The following is a 21,137-nucleotide window of genomic DNA, read 5'->3' as shown; positions in this document are numbered from 1 at the left end:
TCGGTCATCCGGGAGGGACTCGGTGTCGAGCCGCTACTCCTCCGCGTTGAGAGGAGCCAGCTGAGGTGGCTCGGGCATCTGGTTAGGATGCCTCCTGGATGCCTCCCTGGAGAGGTATTCCGGGCTTGTCCCAGTGGCGGGGCAGGACCCAGGACACGCTGGAGAGACTAAGTCTCTCGGCAGGCCTGGGAACACCTTGGGATCCCGCCGGAGGAGCTGGGTGAAGTGGCTGGGGAGAGGGAAGATTGGGCTTCCCTGCTAAAACTGCTGCCCCCGCAACCCGACCTCAGAGCAAGCGGACGATGATGGTATGGCATGGTATGGCAAAAGTTTGCATGATCAAAAAAAAATTGTACGTCATGCGATGGGATTATCGCACATGGCACATGGTAATGGTTATGTTCAAACGACACATCGCGCAGGCCCAAATTCAAGCCAGAAACAATAGGGATTGGGGTGAAGAGTGAAAACTGGACAGTACCTGCGTTGGTATCTGGAGCTCTTAGGAGAGCGAGATCGGGTCCTTCTCCTTGGCCTCTTCTCTTTTCGAGCTTCTGAGCTGCGGCTGCGACGGCGTCGTGACGTGACAGAGCCGGAAGATGAGTGAGATCCATGATGAGATTTCTTATTTTGGACCTCTGATGGGGGCGTGTCATTGTTTGGTTCATCCTGGGAAGAATCCACCATCTTCCCATCCCATCGTGGATATCTAAATAGTATCATCGATGTAGGATTTACCGAAGTACAACGTTAGAGTTTGTAAAAACAAAATAAGTCTTGTTTCTTTAATTCGATGACAAAAAAAAAAAAAAAAAAAAAAAAAAAATACTTACTGACGTCGGAGGACTTTGCAGTTCTCAAGGTGAAAGTTGGTGTTCTGGTGAGTAAGCCAGTCCTGGCAGGCATAACATAACAAAAACTAAGAAGGGCATTCTGCACAAAGCATTTCAAACGGTACCAACACTACAGTAATACTAGCTATTACTGGGCTTTAAATATTCCCCTGGTTTCATAAACAAAAACGCACAAGTATTGGTTTTCTTTCTGTAGCGCAACAAGTCATCCATTTCACCTAATTTATGTCAAAATATTTTGAAAAATGAATCTGCAACTGCCCAATATCTGGTGCCTGTGCTGTCCAATGGTTGGTAATCATGCGATACTCTTCCTTATCAGTAGGTGTCAATCGGTAGCTAATTACTTTGCTTTGTGATGCGGAAGAGATAAGAGTGGAAGGGGATAGTTACCTTTCTCACAGACACCGTATAACTGTTTAGATTAGTCTAACACATTCATTACAGCAAAGCATTTAAGGAGACGTTACTCCATGCCATTTGACAAAGTAAAGTTGACCGACTTATCAGCCCTCGCCTGATAAACGAAGGACAAGAAGTCAGCATCTCTTCGGTGGGGTCAGGACACCACCGTCCTACTAAGGCAACAACTTGATAGCTCAGCGCCTTAGACGTCAAGACATGTGGCAACCACGACCCAGCCACGGAAGATGACACACGAACCTGACCCCCCAAACCCACCACAGAAGGATGATCCCAAGACAACCCCCAGGCACCGCCTTAACCCCCGGCCCATTCCACCGCAGCTTTCAAAAGACTGAACATTTAGCTAACAACTGTCGATTCTCGGGAACATTCCGATGTATCTGTTGTTTTGTGGACCTTGGATCTAGCATTGTCTCTCCGTCATTTGTTTTGCCTTGCTTTTTGATCACTGTTGACGAATAAATTGTCGACCTATTTCGGTGAGGCTTCTTTAAACCGTTCAAAATGGAGTCAGTACAAAGGGTTAACACTGGAGTGAACGCACGGAGTTTTGCCTTCCCGGCCGACTTGCTGGGGCTGCGCCAGTGGGACGCCTACCGGTTCGGCTGTCGCGGTTCCGGCGGCTTGGCTGGGAGGCCAAATTCCTTCAAGTCATAAGCTCGTGACCATAGCTGAGGGTAGGAACGTAGATCAGCTGGTAAATCAAGAGCTTTGCCTTTTGGCTCAGCTCTTTCTTCACCACTATAGACCAGTTCAGAGTATGTATCACTGCAGACGCTACGCCGATCCGCCTGTAGATCTCCCTACCCTCACTCGTCTACAAGACCCTAAGATACTTGCACTCCTCCACATGGGACAGGATCTCATCCCCGACCCGGAGAGGGCACGACACCCTTTTCCAACTGAGGACCATGGTCTCAGATTTGGAGGTGCTGATCTTCATCTCAACCGCTTCACACTCGGCTGCGAACCGCTCCAGTGAGAGTTGGAAGTCACGGCTTGATGAAGCCAACAGCACCACATCAACTGCAAAAAGCAGAGATGCAATGCTGAGGCGACCAAATTGGACCCCCTCAATGCTTCGGCTGCGCCTACAAATTCTGTTCGTAAAAGTTATGAACAGAATCGGTCTAACCCTCACTGGGAACGAATCCGACTAACTTCTGGCAATGCGGACCAAACTCTGGCACCGGTCGTACAGGGACCGAACAGCCCATACTCCCGAAGCACCCTCCACAGGACTACACGAGGGACACGGTCTAACGCCTTCTCCAAATCCACAAAACACATGAAGGATTCTTCAATGCTACTGGTCTTCATGCTGTTCAAACGTTAACAGGCAATGGCTCAACAAAATGCTGGTCCGACTCCCAAGAAGTAAAACAGATTACAACAGCGCAGCAATGTGTATATACAAAACGTGACAAAGAGAGAATTAAGCAGCCATAGGGAGAAGAAACAACAGAGCAGATGTTCACTCACCTTCAAATTGGCACACTCTTTGTTACAAAGAGAACACAAGTGTGGAAAGACCTTCGGCGTGGTTGCAGTGTAGTCCACCATCAGTTCTGCCGTGGGCACATCCTGGAAGACTCTCTCCTGCACCGGTTTTAGGTCCTGAGCAACGCCGGAACTTGGACCCGGGGTGTAAAACGGATATGGCTGCGAGCTCATGAAGCTAGGGATGTGGTGAACTTGCTGCTTTTCCATCTTCAAAAACGTCGGGTTCGGGAGCAAGTGCCGCTTGATGGCCGGGTTAGGAACCGGGGGGTGCTTCTGGCTCGGCTGCTGCGGTTTGCTCGGCGGCTGCTGCGTCTTCTTGACCTTTGGTGGTTTCTGTGTGTACGCCTCCTTTTGTGACAGCTTTTTCTTGATATTCTGACATTGTGAAGGCATCTGCTGCTTTTTGGACTTGTTGTCACTAGCAGGAGCTACATTCTTAAACGGGTCACAGCTGCTGCTGGTATCATCTCCACCAAGCACCATGAGATCAGGTTTGCTGGGAGAAACGGGACGTAGAATTGGTCGCGGAGCTTTTGGCTTTAATATGAGTTTAAAAACAGGCTGCGCTTGTTTGAAATCACTGGATTTCAGGGCATGAGATTTGGTTGACTGGGCTGGTTTGACTGAATCGGAACTTTTGGGTGGGGCAGATCTCGGGATAGAGCTGAAGAAAGAGCTCGTCTGTTGATCCAAGTCAGAATTTTTGCTTTTTCCCAGCTGCTGCGCCAGGTCTTGACTGCAACTCCTGCCCAAATCGTCAATTGTCAGTAAACTGTCATCCTCAGCTCTTTTTGCTCCGCCCTGAACATTCTCCTCCATCCTGCTAGCGTATTTGTCCATATTTCTATAGTCGATGGTGTTACTTGACTGGTGAAGAGGAGATGGTGTGTCCTTTTGTGCCAGTCCAGGATGTCTCCACTTGTCCCCACCAGCATGGTCTCGGTCGGGGGCTGGTTCATGCACGGGTTTGGAGCAACTGGCCTCAGAGGCCTTTTTGCCCTTCTTAATGCGAATTTGCTGCAAGATGAAGGGCAAGTTCTCAGGGGTGAGCTGGTCTTCAGGGTAGGAGAAAAGATGTTCTAAGTCTTCGTGTTGAAGTCCAAATTTCAGAAGGATGTCAGCGGCTGTCTCAGCCGTATAATTGGGTTGTGGGTGCTCAGATGATCGGTTCATGTCAGGCTCGCCGTCAAGTCGGCATGGAATGGAGCCGAGGTTGCGATTCTTCTCACTAGGCACAGTAAGCGTAGAACGTTCTGCTGATATTGATGGTTGATAATAGTTAGAAGAGGTGGCAGTGGAGGTTCGGCTGTAGTCGGACAAGTGAATGGCAGAACCATGGCCTACGTCAGAGTGTCTGTTGATGTTTTGGGAATATCTTTCTAAGTCTTGCCCTCGATCGTTTTGCTTTGGAGCATAAATGTCTTGACTGGTGTTGACTCTTTGCCGGCAACTGTGCACCAGCATGGAAATCGCATCCCTGTCAGGACCGTGCGAAAGACCTGCAGAAGAGCCAGGGCCAAGTCTTTCGCCAGAGAACGAGCCACGGGGGTCTCTCTCCGTCTGCTTTCTTTGGGTCGAAAACGGGTCGCTTTGGTTGTGGGACATGGTTGCCCGTAGGCCAATCAGGAACAGGCTTCCAGCAAACGCACTGTTTAGTGGGGACTAAAGCAGTAGAACAAGTACAATATTTCGATGTCAACACAACGTTGGATAAAGTTAAAAAACAAAACGATCTCACTTAAAGGAACTGGAACGGTGATCGCTGGACAGGAACACTTTCCTAATGGGAACGTCTAGTCCACTCGGCTTCTTTTTGCATGTCAAGTCGCCCGGTCGTGGACGCGGTCCCTTGCAAAGAAAACAGATGACACATACATGTAGTGATGCACCATATATATCATCAAAATGATATAAAATGAAATATTGTCAAGAGGATCGAATATCGCCAACATCGTGATATGTTGGCAGAAAGTAAATGTATGTTATGCCATGTATTTTATGCCATTGGCTTAGTCACCTGCCACTCAAACACACCGGAACTAGCGTTGAAGTTGAATCTTTTTGTCAAAATGATTCAATCGAAAAAAAGTGCATTCAAAACTTTTTCCACAAAAAAAAAAAAAAAAAAAGTTTAAAATTATTTGCTTTTCAAAAAAAGTGACACCTCAATAAAAAATATATATATTTCAAATAAAAAATGTATATTTTCCACAAAAAAAAAATTGCAAATAATTTTTTTCTTTGATTAAAAATAGTTTTTTGATTAAAACAACTTTTATTGCGATTGAATGATTTAGACACAAATGTCCTACCCCTAATATGGCTCAAACACAAAAAGGATGGCTTCAATCAAAGAAAACAGTCTGAATGAAAAATAAAGTGTTCAAATGTGAATTTCTGAGTCTCAATTTAATTTTTCACATTCATACCTTTTTTTCTACGACTGAATTTTTTAGTTTTTGATTGAAGTGACTTTTGAAAAAAAATATTTTTTTGTTTGAAGCAACTTATTTTTTGACTGAATAAAAAAGACACAAATGTCCTAGCCAAAATGTGGTCCAAACGCTTAATTACATGACTTCAAAAATGTTGTTTCAATCAAAAAAAAAACCTGACTTAAATTAAAAAAATTCCAAGAAAAATAGTTTTCAAATATATTTGTTTGATTTTCAAATTTATTTTTACATTCAAACACGTTTTTTGATTAAAAAGACATTTTCTTCGATTGAAAATATATAATATACAAAATCTACCTCCATACCCAACAGGTATATTTTAAACATAACACATGTCAATAGGTTATGAAGTCTATGACTAGAACTATAGTACTCTCATGAAATATCTGATGTCATTTCAAAATAAAAGTACTTTAAAAATGGCTCATTATTCCTGTTATTTAACCGGATTAAAAAAAAATCTTTTTAAATAAATCTGTGAGGTATCCAAGGACCTTTCAACTGCTGAGGTTTATTTTGAAATGACACATCAGCATTTCATGAGTCTTTAGGTAGCCTACTATACCTCAGAAATAGATTGGTTCATGGAGATGTCACCGATTTATTTTAATTAATTTTTAAAATAAGACGAAATGACGTCCATATTAGCAATTTTTGAGTACTTTTATTTTGAAATTCCGAATCCTTTTGATATTACAATGCTTTAGTTTGAGTCGATATTGTTTGAATAAAGGGAATTTTATTACCGTCATGCACATAATGCAAACAACGATCCAAAGAAGGGCGGCTAACTTGACTTTGTTTTTCGAACGGAGATGGCCTGACCGCATTGTGAAAACACACAGAAAACAATATTACACAGCTAATATGGCTTTTTCGAAAACAGCTCGAATCCCCACACGTAAGCTTCCGACGATAAAAGTCCCGACATGAAACAGCACAGTGGTGTTGAAAATATAACGACACAATATGCAACAACTCGTTTTCGTGTTTACCTTTGCTTGACAGAAGAAACCATACGCATTATATTATTTTGCTTGCTAGTTGCTAGCTTAGGTTGTCGTTACAGGATGCGGAAGTTTGGTAGCGGACGTTTGCTACCGCGTTGTTCTTCAAAATAAAATAATTAAAAAAATACAATAATAAATCGAATTCCCGAAAAAAACAGAAGCGAAATATATTTTAAGTATTTTCTACCAACAGTAACCTTGGGAATGGTGATCTCAGCTCCTTTCAGCTCAGACCAGCTCCTCCTGTGTAGTTCTTGGCGGATCAGCGAAACCCTACGAGGTGCATCTCGCATGGAGCCCCAGTCCGACGTAAATTATCAGTCATGTTTAGCCTTATCCATTTTCTAACAATTGTTGCAAGTGTTGATTTATTCTCACAAAGCTGCTTTCAAATGTCTCATCGCCTTTTCCAGCTTTGTGAAGCTCAACAATTTTTTTCTCTGGTGTCGTTCGAAAGTTCTCTGGTCTTGCCCATGGTAGCAGTTGGATTATGACTGATTGTGGGGTGCACAGGTGACAATATTCAGCTCAAATGGGTGGTGGATGGGTGGTTACTCATGGGGTAAAGGTGTTTTTTTTATGGCTGTCAAACGATTAAAATTTTTAATCGCGTTAATTACAGCTTAAAAATCAATTAATCGTAATTAATCGCAATTCAAACCATCTATAAAATATGCCATATTTTTCTGTAAATTATTGTTGGAATTGAAAGATAAGGCACAAGATGGATATATTATTATTATTATAACAATAAATCAACAAGATGGCATTAACATTATTAACATTTTGTTAAAGCGATCCAAGGATAGAAAGACTTGTAGTTCTTAAAAGATAAATGTTCGTACAAGTGATAGAAATTTTGTATTAAAACCCCTCTTAATGTTTTCGTTTTAATAAAATTTGTAAAAATTTCAATCAAAAAATGAACTAGTAGCCCGCCATTGTTGATGTCAATAATTACTTACACAATGCTCATGGGTGCTGAAGCCTATAAAATCAGTCACACTCAAGCGCCAGCAGAGGGCGGCAAAACTCCATAAAACACAATTAACATGTGGGCATTTCTCTGTACTGTCATTTAAATCTGTCTGAGCGGGGCATGTGCGTTAATTGCGTCAAATATTTTAACGTGATTAATTTAAAAAATTAATTACCGCCCGTTAACGCGATAATTTTGACAGCCCTAGTTTTTTTAATGCAAACTAACAACTCTTCGAGTGTCATTATTATTGCTGATTCTCAGGGGTGCAAACAATTATGAACCCCAGTAAATTATAAATAAATTATTAATAAATGTGTCATAAAAAGTACAAAGACGTTTTAGCCCGTTTGTATATGTTTATAGTTGTTTTGTGCATGTATGATTGTTGTATGTATGATAATATTAAAAAAACACTCAATGAGGATACAGCCTAAGAACTTAGTTGCATAATGTAAAAACAAGAAAAACACTGTATCTAAGCCAAATCAATTGTTCTAAGTCTAATCAAACATCAACAATCGAATTCACATATTATTTATTTATTTTAAATTCAGATATCGACCAAAGTGCGTTTTTTTAAACAGGCATCAGCGCGAGAACTTTGCAGTTTTGATCAGGCACATTTACGATAGCACATGTCTTCTCAGCCAATCACAGTGTTACTCGAAAGCCCCTATGGACGGATATAAACATTGAAACAGTTTTCGTACCTTCACTGTCGCTATTTTCTTTTCCCACGTCTCGTTTTTCCAATATTTCCCTCGCTTCACTGAGGTGAAGCCTTGATGTGTCGAGGACTGTTTTATTCTTTTAATATTCAAGTCGTCTGAGGTGCTCGTTGAAGCTTCGCGGTCTACTCTAGCCTAGCCTCATCTAGTGGCTAAGGAGAACAAGGCATCAAGTGTGGAAAATGGACGCAAAAACAACACCGTTCTTTGAGGAATTTTGTGGCGCAGAAGTTGTGCTTCACAGACTAGAAGGTTAGTTCACTTTGGACTAGACCTAGACTAGTGACCATGTTTTCCTAAAATAATAGAACAATACTAAACGTCAAAAACTGGAATAAAATCTTGATAAAAACATAATGACTCTTCTGTATTAGCAAATCATTATTCTTGTGTTGGTTATTAAGAAAGAAGGAGCCATATGAATCTTTCAATCACCTTTAATGGACTCGTGCAGTGAGAACATGCAGACATAACTAGCATAGTAACAACACATCTCTTCTTCTACGCATTATCCGTACACACTCGTACAGCGCCACTCACTGGCATAATTGGTATTGTCACAACATAAGTCATTGCATGTGTCTGTAAACACAATAATCCTTGAACAAAATAATAGCTGTCTTTTAAATTCTTATTGTATTGTGTTGTTTTTGTCAATGACGACTATAACAGAAATATTTAGTTGATGAACAATTTTTTCATGACAAGATGATAATGAATTAAAAAACGTGCCTTGGGAGACTATACTAAAACATAACGATACGAATGCCAGTTTGCATCTGTATTGTCATGTCATAATTATGACGGTCTATAAACCCGACTATATCAACAAATAAACCACACTGGACTATAAACCGCAGGATTCAAAATGAGGAGAAAAAAGTAACGGCTCATAGCCCGAAGATTACGGTAAAGGGAAATGTCACCCATTTAATATGAGCTATTAATCCATTTAGCACCCTACGAGCTCCTCCCTGGGTTTGACACATGTGTTTGTGGTCTTGTCTTGCAGACAGCAGCCAAGCAAATCATTTTGAGCACCAGGAGTCGATTCGCATCAAAAAGGAGGAGGAAGATTCGCCATACATTAAGATGGAAGAAGAAGAGTTCGTAAACATTAAAGAGGAAGAGTTCGTATACACAAACAAGGAGCAGGAGGAGCATTCTATCACAGTTAGGAACTCTCTCATTGAGGAGCAGTACCAACATTCCCCTTTCAAAGACCCTGTTCAAGAGAAAGAGGCAAACATCACCAAGCTGACGTGTGAGCCCTTGAAGAGTGAAGATGTGTTTTAAATCTGCTGCATTGTACAGGAATAAACTTAAATTCCAAATTTTTGACTTTAGGCTTAATCTTGGAGTTAGCGGAGATTTAATTAGTCGACTGGAGTTATTTTCAACACATTCCGTGCAGTTTGTTAGTTATTTATTAGTTTAAGGGCTTCGGAGTGGCTAAGCTAGTGCAAATCAATGGTCCCATCTTAGCATGCCAATAAAAAACAACATATGCACTAGGCCTGCACAATATATCATTTGAACATCACCATCGCAATGTGCGCTTGCGCAATAGTCCCATCGCAGGACATGCAATTTTTTTTTTTTTTTTTAATGTAAACTTTTGTTTTTCTTTATAAAAGCAGCAATTGTGTAGAGACATAGCTTCCGGATCCTTAATATATACCAATCTTTATCATTCACAGATAAACCTCCTTAGCCTGGATTAAACGACATTATATGAACACTAGGGATGTCCAGATCGCATATTTTTTAGATTTAAAAAAATCTGCCGATACGGAGTCCCGATCCAAAAAGAAAAAAGTTTGTTTCTGGTGTTAGCCAGTTGTTGATTTGTTGCAACTGGCTTGAAAAGCAATAGTCCGCTAGTTTAAATGCTATATTATGCTAATGTTTACAACAATTGGCTAAATTGCATACCAAAACTCTGCAAGCTTAAATGCTATATAATGCTAATGTTTAAAATAATTGGCTAACTTCCATAGCAAAAGTCTAATTGCTTCAATGCTATATATTGCTAATGTTTACAACATCTGTCTAACCTGCATAGCAAAAGTCCGCTAGCTTAAATGCTATATACTGCTAATGTTTACGAAGACTGTCAAACTTGCATAGCAAAAGTCCGCTACCTTAACTGGTATATAGTGCTAGTGTTTACAACAATTTGCTAACTTGTAAAGCAAAAGTCCGCTAGCTTCAATGCTATATAATGCTAATGTTCACAACAATTGACAAACTTGCATGGCAAAGGCCCGCTAGCTTCAATGCTATATAATGCTAATGTTTACAACAATTGGCTAACTTGCATACCAAAACTGTGCTAGCTTAAATGCGATATAATGCTAATGTTAATTGGCTAACTTCCATAGCAAAAGTCGGCTTGCTTAAATGCTATATAATGCTAATGTTCCCAACAATTGGCAAAATTGCATGGCAAAGGCCCGCTACCTTCAATGCTATATAATGCTAATGTTTACAACAATTGGCTAACTTGAATAGCAAAAGTCCGCTAGCTTAAATATATAATGCTGATGTTTACCAGATTTTTTTGATTGGTGTGCACCAGATTGCTTAAATTTATTTTATTTCTGCCGATGTTCCTTTAGGGCCGTAGTGGGTCCTGGTAACCAATAAGGTTTCTGCTGAAACAAGCACCTGAATGCGATCAACTGTTACGCTTGCAAGACACCAGATTGGTGAAAAGGTTTCTTCCTGATGGGTTGTAATAGAAACCCGCACCCACTGCTGCCCTTTTGCAGTGTGAAACGCGCCCCGACGCGATCCGCTTCCACTTCTCTGACCAGGCTGGGACGCGAACCCACGCTGCGCTAACCCACGCCGCGGTAACACTAACCCAGCGCGGCGTGGCACTGGTTACATTGGTGCCGTGACCCGGATCGGCAGCTAAGTTTTTCAGGGGTTGAGTGTAACTGGACCGCGTGTGAAGCGGTTCGGGAAAAACCTTCCGTCTGATGCCTTTATGTGGGGACGCTGGGGGCTGCGCCGTTGGTTTGAGCTTATGGCAGTGCGGTTAGTGTCCCTACACTGTTGAAAGTGAGCGTGTCGTGCAGCGCGGTGTGGGTTCGCGTCCCAGCCTGGTTAGAGAGGTGGGAGCGGATCGTGTCGGGGCGCGTTTCACACCGGTTACACTAGCTCCATAGCAATTCTATAAAATTTATCATTTGTGTCATGCAGGTAAGTGGCAGGAACCTAAGTCTCCTGGCATTGAAGAAGTGGTGCTCTACCAAATCAAACAGGAGGAACCTGAGTCCATTCAACAGCAAAGGATAGAAGAGCAACTTCCAATCAAAAAGGAAGAGGAGGAGATGCCATACATTAATGGAGGTCCGAGTGAGCTCAGCAGAGAGCCGGAGCCTCCGAGCAGCAGTTGCCCTTCAACGGGATCGCTAGCAGACAACCTCATCGCTCCGCTATCAGGTAGTGATAGTTTACCGTATCTTCCAGACTAAATCACTCTGGAGTATAAATGGAACTAGTCAAAAAATGCATCAGAAAAAAAATATACAGTAGATACTGCCAATACTTTTGGCCTGACTGTATGAAAATGTTAGTTTGAACCGATGTTTACAATGACAGAAGCCTTTACAAAAGTAGGCCAATGGCAGAGAGGAAACTAGTTAAGCCGTCTCGGCATGCTAACTAGCCACGTTAGCAAGCTTACGTTATAGTATTTATTTTACCATCGCTAGACACACTAAACACCCTGAAGCTGGTGGGAAAAGTTCATGACAGCGTTTACTTGAATTTTGTGTAAAGTGACAGATGATGGTCAGGTAAATGTGAAATCATGTTGGAGGTCCTGCTGTCCCTCCTTGAAGCCGCGGCAGTCAGTTTCTTTTGGGTAGCCGTAGTACTCCCATAATAGTTTTTTTTTTGAGGCGGGGTGGGGAGCTCAGGTATAGTTTTGACAGTGACAGAGCAGTGTCCCCGACAGACACAGGACAGAGGAATAACCACTCCGAGGTATGGATTTCTCGCTGCATTTTTTGGACATAAAAAAATAGTGAATACAGTACTACAATATGACGGAAAATTTTCGTGGTTTTAAAACCGTGACGTTTTCCTACCACGGTAAACCTTGAAACCGGTAACTGTTACGTGCTTAATGTCAATGTGACGAAAAAACTAGAAATTACCATTTAGAACCTGGGAGCAAAATATGTGTAACATTTATCTGTGGTTTCTTGGCAGAAGCTGCAAAAAAACCCAAGAGACGAAGGGTTTTGTCTGAGGAGACCAAAAAGAGAAAAAGGGAAGCTACCCGGATAAAAGGACATTCAAGGATCAACATTGGTCCAGTTTTCACTCGCTGGCGCGAGCTCAAGGACGAAGAGGGATTTCCATCCGACGCTGCCTTGGCTCTTTTCATGCTGGACTAGTAAGTAGCTTTCAATCCTCAAATCAAAATAATAAAGCTAATTTTAGCTATCGGAAATTAGCGTGTTAGCAATAAATAGGCAATCGGCTTGATACAGTAGTATGAAAAAGTATGGACTTTTGGAATTTCTCACATTTCTGCATAAAATCACCATCAAATGTGATCTATCTTTGTCAAAACCACACAGATGAAAATACAGTGTCTGCTTTAACTAAAACCACCCGAACATTTATAGGTTTTCATATTTTAATGAGGATAACATGCAAACAATGACAGAAGGGGGGGAAATAAGTAAGTGAACCCTCTGTCTAAGAAGACTTAAAGAGCAATTAAAACCAATTTTTACGAAACATTTTAAGTCAGGTGGGTGCCCAATTATGGATGAGTGGTTTAAAGCTGCCCTGCCCACTATAAAGCAAACACCTGGTAAGAAGTGTCTTGATGATAAGCATTGTCTGATGTGCATCATGGCTCGGTCAAAACAGCTGTCTGAAGACCTGCAATCAAGGATTGTTGATTTGTATAAAGCTGGGAAAGGATACAAAACCATCTCTAAAAGTCTGGATGTTCATCAATCGACAGTCAGAGAAGTTGTCTACAAATGGAGAGAATTTGGCACCCTTGCTTCTTCTTTCTTAATATTTCTCTACAGCTATCAAAACAGGCAAGCTTCAACGCCCCACAAGCAACACCTTCAGCCAGCTTCCAGCTTTACAGTAGAGTCAAACCACATTAGGTACTTTGTGTTTTCCAGGGCCTGCATTAGTTTGTTTTGGGCAATGTTTCAACATGTTCTGTTTTCACTCAGGGAAGAACCAATAGAGGGTGTCCAAATCCTGGAAAACGGCAGTGAGACGAAACAAGTTGATGTATGAGATGCCAGGTGAGTTTCTTTTAAACGCTTAATATAATTAATCAGAGAATAGTATTGTTTCTCGTATTTACTGTTTGACTGTTTGTATTACTCTAACACAACCAATATATAATAAATAGCACTTATACAATAGCTTAAGGAAAACAAGCAGAATATAGAGCATAAAAGATACATGACACCTTCTTATCACGGAAGCCCAATGTGTGCGATCAGTTCTTCCCGACAGTCCAAAACAAATGGCAAGACGCTCTGTCCCAACACAAGGAGCAGCGGAGAACGCCAGATATTCAACTGATAATACGACTGACAAGACTCCAAGAGCCCCTTTGACGCTGAGGTGGCAAAGTCCACAACTCTCGTTGCCCGGACAGCAGTAACTCCCGAATCCTCCTGTCTAATCCACAAACAGACAATAATCCCAAACAGACCCTTCTTCTTGCCCACGAGAGCCTTCAAAAGACTGAATGTTTAACTAAGCTAGTGCTGCAATGATTAATTGATTAACTCGAGTAATTTGATTAAAAAAAAGCTTGGAATTAAATTCAGCTGCTTCGAGTGTTCATTGAATTAAAGTGGCATTGTCATAGTTTGTTTTGAAAGTGTTTGCATTTACTTTTATTGATTTGGTAGGATACACTGCCTTCTAGTGGCAACAGTGAATATGAATCCAGCTGCTCCCTGTTAAGACCAACATAAAGAAAGTTTTTGTTTGAGATGTTTTTTTTTTTAATGCATTCGTAATTTGGTCTATAGGTGTATTCAGCCGTTTTTGTCGGAATATGTGTCTGAGCGATTTTTTAAGAGCATTGTAAAATAAACATTTTAGCATTTTATAGCAGTTAAGCTAGCGGATTTTGATATGCAAGTTAGACAGTTGTTCTTTTGTTGTACATAGATCCTCATTTATTTATTTTTTTTACACCGTTTGAGGCTAAGCTCAGGTATTTTAAATTTTTATGTTCCTAATTCGATTACTTGATTACTATAAAATAATCGATACCTGCAGCCCCTAAACTAAGCATTGTCATTTTTTTTTCGGGAATCCTTTTGTTGACTTCTGATATGGTGACCTTGGAACGAGCTTGCCTCCCCGCCTGAGTCTTTCTGTTTTGCGTTGCTGTTTTGATTACTGTCGACCTGAATAAATTGTCAACTTTTTTTCGGTGAGCCTTCTTTAAACCTTTCAAAATGGAGTCAGTACAAAGGGTTAAGACTAGGGCTGTCAAAATTAACGCGTTAATGGGCGGTAATTTATTTTTAATATTAATCACATTAAAATATATAACGCATTTAACGTATGCGCGGAACGACCCACTCACGCATTGCCGCGAACAGACTACAATGGTGCCGTTTTAAGTATGTTGCAATCTAAGAAGCAGAGACACACGAGTGGAGTGGATACAGGCATTCTTTTTAGCTGTGCTTTGGCATCTCATCCACAACATTTATAATAATTGTGGCGGACAATGTGGGGATGATTGACAGGAGATGATCTTTTTCTTAACTCCCTGTATCGTTCACAACGCAGAGAAGATATACTATTTGCAGCCACCACTGACAGTCATGGTTGCCCAACTTGCCAACAATTACACCTATAGTAGCTGGCGATGTGAGGAAAAATGACAGGAGATGATCTTTTTCTAGACACCCTGTATTGTACACAACGCAGAGAAGATAAACCATTTGCAGCCAACACTGACAGTCATGGTTTCCCAACTTTCCATCATGCATTTGGGCAGTTAAGAACAGGTCGCTACAGTACCTTATAGTGAAAGCACAACAAAAATAATATTCCTAACTCTTAAAAAAATAATGTTCACAAAAAGAAAAGCGCTCAATGCAAAGAGAACTGGCATTCCCACTCAAAATAGCTATTCAAACATTTCGTTTAGCTCAACAAATACACTAGATGGCAATGTTTAGTCACAAAATATACAAACTATCAAAATTACTATGACTTGTACTCACATTTATCTTTTAAGAATAACAAGTCTTTCTATCCGTGGATCCCTTTCACAGAATGTTTAAAATGTAAATGCCATCTTGTGGATTTATTGTTATAATAAACAAATACAGTACTTATGTACAGTATGTTGAATGTATACATCCGTCTTATCTTTCCATTCCAACAATTTATAGAAAAATATGGCATATTTTACATATGGTTTGAATTGCGATTAATTATGATTAATTAATTTTTAAGCTGTGATTAACTCGATTAAAAATTTTAATCGTTTGACAGCCCTATTTAAGACTTATGTGAACGCGCGGAGTTTGGCCTTCTGGCCGGGTTCCCGCTGGGATGGGCCGTTGGAGCTTTGCTAGCACGGGTCCGGCAGCCTGGCTAGGTCATATTCTTTGTCATGAATGTGGCCCACCAACCAAAATGACTGACACCCCTGCTGTTCCAATGTGTAACTTTTTTGCTTCTTTTGCATTAGTCTTGATCCGCATTTTTTGTTATTTCTCTACAGGTATCAAGCCTGTAAGGAGGATTTGAAGGAGCTGATCCCTCCAATTGTGGTCCAGTGCTTGTGTTTCTACGTTCGTGCAGATCCTGAATTTTCTGCTAGATCTCGGGGTTCAAGTCTTCTGGTGTCCTACTTCTTCCCCTCCCCCTGACTCTGCCAGCACTTGTGCATTGGCGCCATCAGGGGTTGGCAAAACCACTTGCCAGTATAACGATACATTGTAAAAGCATCACTGATGCATTTAACTCCCTGTTAGGAAGTTCTTTGTTATAGTTTTTTAATTCAAGAACAATTATTTTGTCATACATTAACATTGTTTTGGGAAATATTCAGTTAAAATATGACTGTTTCTGTACTTGCTTTTATATCTCATATCTTTTTGTATATGACAGCACATGCCAGTAATTGTTTTGTATGCATACACTGTTGGCCAAAAATATTGGCACCACAGCTATTCTGTCAGATAATGCTCAATTTCTCCAAGAATATGATTTCAATTACAAATGCTTTGCTAGTAATATCTCATTTTTTTGCTTGCAATGGAAAAAAAACATTAAAAATTAAATCATTATTATTTTACACAAAATGGGCCAGACAAAAGTATGGGCACCCTTTAAAAAATCGTGGTGCTTCTCTAATTTGTGTAATTAACAGGACTAGTTACTTACCTGTGGCACATAACAGGTGGTGGCAGTAACTAAATTACACTTCCAGCCAGTTGAAGTGGATTAAAGTTGACTCAACCTCTGTCCTGTGTCCTTGTGTGTACCACGTTGAGCATGGAGAAAATAAAAGACCAAAGAACTGTCTGAGGACTTGAGAAGCAAAATTCTAAGTGTTTTATGTTATGTAACATTTCAATCTAAAAAATGTCTAGGGCCAGATACCCGGCAAGATGTGCTCTCCGTGCTGAGGCAATAGTAACATGGGAATTCAACCTAAATAAGTTGTGATTGTATGTAGAAAACTGCAAATTTTGCTTTCGTTGAGTAAAATTAAGATGATTCTGCATATTTTCCTCAAGTATGAAGTTTCTGATGTGAAAATTTAATGATTTATAAGCAGTTGAAAACTTATACGTTAAATATTGCTATTGATCCTGAAAATATAGGTGATTATCTTTGTATTTGGTCATTTTTGTGCATCTAGCCTGTGAAAACTGAACAAAAAAAATGTACTTCAAATACAAAAATATGTTACATCACATAAGCGAATGAAGTAGTGGTGCTGTGAGATCCAAATTTAATCTTTTGTATGACTTCCATGGGCTTGAAGGACTGCATCCATGCGGATCAGCAAGGATTCATACAATTTACTGATGAAGTCCTCAATGAAAGCAGTCTTGCATGCCTCCCAGAGTTCATCAACATTCTCGGGTTTCGTCTTCCATGCTTCCTCTTTCATCCTACCCCAGACATTTCTGCAGGTCCTCTACGGATTGCCCGGAGCTGTCGGTCGCAACTTGCGATTTCTCAGAGTGTTCACACAAGCCGACCTTCAAAAAAGTCAACTCCAAAATTATGACCAATTTTTCAAAATGTTCTTCATCTGGAAATGCTAACCTGCTTGACAGGAAGTGCGGTGTCCGTGCACGAAGGGGTAGGTGGCGGATGATTTGTGGCTTGCTGACCTTGGGGAGCGTCTCCTTGTTGGTTGTAAATTTGGTTCATCTGTTTACAGAAGTGGTTTAGGGGAAAACCCACCACGTTGAAAAAGTCTCCGTGCACGTACTCCACCAGCATCCCACCGAGCCCCTGGATGCCATAGCCACCCGCCTTATCCCTGGTACACAAAGAGAAACACAACTTAGCTGTCAGTAACGAAGGAAATAACCGACTTGATCTCACTCACATTGGTTCACCGCTGTTAATGTATTCCAACATCATTTCTTCCGAGAGGTCAGCAAACTTCACCTTAGTTTCTTCGTAGAAGTCCACAATCTGGAAATCCTCGCCATCTAAGGTTAAAAGAGGTTACATTGGTAGTTTTATACCAGTTATTTAACATTTGAATTTGAAATGGCTGCCCGTGCTTGTTACCTCTTTGAACACAACTTACTTGTTTTCTTATGACAGAGGACAATGGCGACGCCTGTGAAGACACTGTGTTCTTTACCACTCAAACTAAAGCAACACAACGGGGAAGAATTATAAACAATATTTTAATCTTAACAATTAGCTTAAACAAAGAATACATTTACCTTGAGAGCATCCTGTATGCATCTTTCTTGTCTTGTGGCTTCTCCAAAATCATGCCATTTATAGTCTGTAGAAATATAAAGCATTTTGAATTAATAATAAATAAATAAAAAACAGTCATTATGTACAGGAATTGACCACAGAATGTACAGGACACTTTCTGCCCAAATCAACAGGAAGTGTTCTGTAAGTATCCTAAAATTTCGCACAAAAGCAGTGGCGTGAGAAGTGGGGTGCTGCTGAATTTGTCCCTTTTTATGGTTAGGAATGTAAGAGGCAGCTAAGATTTGTTGATATTTCAGACTATTTATGTTGCCTTCCACCCTGCAGATCTCTCGCACGCCCCCATACTGAATGTAACCCCAGACCATGATTTTGCCACCGCCAAATTTCACTGTTTTCTGATTGAATCTCAGGTCCATGCGGGCTCCAGTAGGTCTCCAGCAATATTTGCGGCGACTGTGGTGTAATTCAATGGAGGATTCATCTGAAAAATCCACCTTTTGCCACAAAACAGTGAAGTTTGGTGGTGGCAAAATCATGTGTTTTATCTGATTACATGATTAATCGATAACATTTTCAGTCCAATACTCGATTACTAAAAAATTCGACAGCTGCAGCCCTAATTATATCAATAATATGCATTACAGCAGCCGTGACTTTGAAAGTGCTTACCACAATAGTGTCCGCTCCGATCACTATGTCTGGAGTTTTTAAGTGATTCTGAAACACACATTGAAAAAACTAAATAAAAGAGAAATATCAAATGTGCACATGTACAAGGAAATAATAAAAAAAAAACTAATAATATCTAAGTAAACTTTTTGTAGTTGTCTCTGGTAAATCCACATTCATATTTATGAATGAACTCACACAGGGTAACCTCCTCGCTACCTCCAGTGCTTTCTGCTTGGCCGTCTCCACCGCGTACTGATGAGGGGCTTTAAAAAGTGTCTTGTCAAGGGTTTCTTTGAACCAAGATGGGACCACCTCAAAGCGCAGGCCCTAACATGATGCAGAAGACAGGACATTAGAAGAGACAACTCAGGTTTTCGGCGGGTTCATCCAGACACTTACGGCATTTTGAAGGATCTCCTTTCGCCGTGGAGATGCACTTGCCAGCACAACCAGTTTAGCAGACAGTTTGGAGATGACGGGCTTCAGCACCATGGTGGTCCATTCACCTATCTACCACCTGATGGTAATGAACACATGATTTTGATTGATATCTTAACATAGAGTACACTTTAAAAAATAAAGAAATAACCACAGAGAAAATAAAGCAATACTGTACTTTAAAATGACATCATTTAAAATGTTAAACAAGCTTTAAGAACAAAGCAACCACTTAAACTCCCGTGTGCTAATAAGTAAAATGCCTCGGACACACTTTCGTTTATTTTGTTTTCAAAACACGGTCTCAAAAAAATATGCACACGAAACGACAAGGTAACGTTGTATGGCCACTAGCACGAAAACGACATGCTCTAAATATTTTAATGACCTTTTTGCACGTATGAAAAGTATATAACACTTAATTTTTGTTGTGAAATAACAACACTGCTCTTACCTCCACACGACCGGAAGTTAGCAAGTTGGGACGTACGTCATGACGTAGGACGTAAGATTGGCCAGGAGAGGCTACGTTTTTTTGTTTTTGTTTTGTTTTTGATTAACGAGGAAATAAGAATTATACATACAAACCAAGACAGGCCTTTAACAGTTGGTTAAATTCGCAAAAAATATATAACACGTGCTGTACCAGCGTCCATTAATTCCTATCGAATTACCATATGCACGTTTACATTTACACACACACACCCTCACAGGGCTTCACAAAGTACAGTGATCTCTCGTTTTTCGCGGTTAATAGGGACCATAACCATAACTTCAACTTAAACGGCCATTTGCTTTGCATATAATTTTCAAAAAATTAAATAGAGGAGGGCAATTTTATTTTTCAAATGATTTTTTTCTTTGATTGAAAATATTATTTTTTGATTGAAACAACTTTTTCGGGGATGCACGAACACAAAAAGGATTGCTCCAATCAAAGAAAACGTTTTCAATGAAAAATTAAGTGTTTTAAATCAAATTTTTCAATCTCAAATTTTTTTGGGCATTCAAAAACTTTTTCCATGATTGAAATTTTTCTTTTTTTGATCGAAGTGATTTTTGTATTTGAAAATATATATTTTTTGAAGCAACTTATTTTTTGATTGAACAATAAAGACAAAAAATGTCCTCGCCAAAATGTGGCCCAACACAACAAATCGACATTATCAATCTAAAAAAAAAAAATTGACGACAAAAAAAAAATTTTTTTCAAATTTATTTTTGTTCACACACTTTTTTTGGGGGTTGAAAATACATATTTTGATTGAAGCAACTTTTTTTTTTTTTTATTGAAGCAACTTTTTTTTGGATTGAATAATAGACACAAATCTACCTCCGTATGGCTCCGCCCAGGGGATACAATTTTGACTGGGGTAACTACATTGGCACGACAGCGGCGGCCATACCATATTCAATGGATGATGATCTTGGCGAAAAATATTGCCTAAGCAGCCTGACTTAGAATTCCCCTCAAGAATCATGGGAAACAAAAAACGCTCATTGTCAACTTATTATTATAAATATTCTTGTAAGTTAATTTTATAGCTGACACTGCATTTCGGGGTCATCAAACATAGGCGGAGTTTGACTTTTGGGGCAGGGGGGCACAAGATGTTGATGACCCCGAAATGCAGTGTAAACAATAAAATTAACTTCCAAGAATATTTATAATAATAAGTTGAAAATGAGGTGTTTTTTTTGTTGTTTCCCATTATACTTGAGGGGAATTCTATATAAGGCTGCTAAGGACAGTTATACATTTTGCAAAGATGGTCATCCATTGAATATAGTAGGCATGCTGGTGTCGTGCCAATGTAGTTACCCCTGTCAAAAATTGTATCCCCTGGGCAGAGCCACTGTGCTGCATTGATTTTTGCTTGATTTCCATGTTTTGGTTAGTTATCTACGAGGTTTTAAAACATGGCCCGTCCATCAAAACAAAACAAAACAAAAAAAAACATAAAATATGTAACGTAAAATAAGGCATTGCTTTACTGTTTTATTCATAGGATGACCTATAACTGTTATTGCAGAAATTCAAGTCCCGTTTTCTCCAGTTTAATAAATGTTGATGTCCAAAATATATGTTTTCTGAAATTTCCAGG

The 21,137-nt window shown here is 40.1% G+C and overlaps 3 protein-coding genes across 6 annotated transcripts in view; 1 reads left to right on the top strand and 2 right to left on the bottom strand.

The window, feature by feature from the left end:
- Positions 1-6,327, bottom strand: part of LOC130928919 (uncharacterized) — a 45,086-nt gene extending 38,759 nt beyond the window's left edge. The window contains exons 1-5 of one of the 2 annotated variants that reach the window (XM_057855740.1): positions 6,235-6,327; positions 4,522-4,631; positions 2,763-4,445; positions 834-895; positions 482-709 (exon numbers count right to left, since the gene is read on the bottom strand). In XM_057855740.1, the coding sequence (XP_057711723.1) occupies positions 482-709; positions 834-895; positions 2,763-4,388 (1,916 nt within the window). In that variant the 5' untranslated portion in view covers positions 4,389-4,445; positions 4,522-4,631; positions 6,235-6,327. Of the gene's footprint in view, positions 1-481; positions 710-833; positions 896-2,762; positions 4,446-4,521; positions 4,632-5,985; positions 6,159-6,234 lie in introns of those variants that run through there. The other variant, XM_057855741.1, reaches the window with a different exon arrangement.
- Positions 6,328-7,894: 1,567 nt separating this feature from the next.
- Positions 7,895-16,685, top strand: LOC130929294 (uncharacterized). 2 transcript variants are annotated; one of them, XM_057856391.1, is made up of 7 exons: positions 7,895-8,211; positions 8,972-9,223; positions 11,170-11,412; positions 12,187-12,373; positions 13,026-13,109; positions 13,182-13,256; positions 15,722-16,685. In XM_057856391.1, the coding sequence occupies exons 1-6, from the start codon at positions 8,142-8,144 to the stop codon at positions 13,246-13,248; spliced, it is 903 nt and encodes a 300-aa protein (XP_057712374.1). In that variant the 5' UTR covers positions 7,895-8,141; the 3' UTR covers positions 13,249-13,256; positions 15,722-16,685. The 2 variants fall into 2 exon arrangements, with proteins under 2 accessions (XP_057712374.1, XP_057712375.1); XM_057856392.1 differs by lacking the exon at positions 15,722-16,685 and adding an exon at positions 13,461-14,392.
- On the bottom strand, positions 11,139-19,516 carry asmtl (acetylserotonin O-methyltransferase-like). 2 transcript variants are annotated; one of them, XM_057856393.1, is made up of 9 exons: positions 19,487-19,516; positions 18,994-19,111; positions 18,790-18,921; positions 18,592-18,639; positions 17,919-17,983; positions 17,777-17,841; positions 17,570-17,675; positions 17,281-17,500; positions 13,114-17,213 (listed from the first exon to the last, which is right to left on the bottom strand). In XM_057856393.1, exons 2-9 carry the CDS (start codon positions 19,084-19,086, stop codon positions 17,124-17,126), a joined length of 819 nt encoding a protein of 272 aa, XP_057712376.1. In that variant the 5' UTR covers positions 19,087-19,111; positions 19,487-19,516; the 3' UTR covers positions 13,114-17,123. The 2 variants fall into 2 exon arrangements, with proteins under 2 accessions (XP_057712377.1, XP_057712376.1); XM_057856394.1 differs by lacking the exon at positions 19,487-19,516 and having other exon boundaries at positions 11,139-17,213; positions 17,349-17,500.
- Positions 19,517-21,137: the final 1,621 nt, after the last annotated feature.

The sequence above is a fragment of the Corythoichthys intestinalis genome, chromosome 13 (genome assembly GCF_030265065.1).
Source record: "Corythoichthys intestinalis isolate RoL2023-P3 chromosome 13, ASM3026506v1, whole genome shotgun sequence".
In the NCBI taxonomy this organism is placed as follows: domain Eukaryota; kingdom Metazoa; phylum Chordata; class Actinopteri; order Syngnathiformes; family Syngnathidae; genus Corythoichthys; species Corythoichthys intestinalis.
The sequence above is the reverse complement of the archived record's forward strand: the minus strand, read 5'-3'. Positions and strand labels throughout refer to the sequence as shown.

Coding starts and splice junctions, on each gene's coding strand:
- LOC130929294 (XM_057856391.1), top strand. CDS start 8,142: ATGGACGCAAAAACAACACCGTTCTTTGAGGAATTTTGTGGCGCAGAA. Junction 11,413..12,186: donor CCTCATCGCTCCGCTATCAG/GTAGTGATAGTT, acceptor GTTTCTTGGCAG/AAGCTGCAAAAAAACCCAAG. Junction 12,374..13,025: donor GCTCTTTTCATGCTGGACTA/GTAAGTAGCTTT, acceptor ATTTCTCTACAG/CTATCAAAACAGGCAAGCTT.
- asmtl (XM_057856393.1), bottom strand. CDS start 19,086: ATGGTGCTGAAGCCCGTCATCTCCAAACTGTCTGCTAAACTGGTTGTG. Junction 18,922..18,993: donor AGGAGATCCTTCAAAATGCC/GTAAGTGTCTGG, acceptor GCATCATGTTAG/GGCCTGCGCTTTGAGGTGGT. Junction 17,842..17,918: donor GCATACAGGATGCTCTCAAG/GTAAATGTATTC, acceptor GTGTTGCTTTAG/TTTGAGTGGTAAAGAACACA.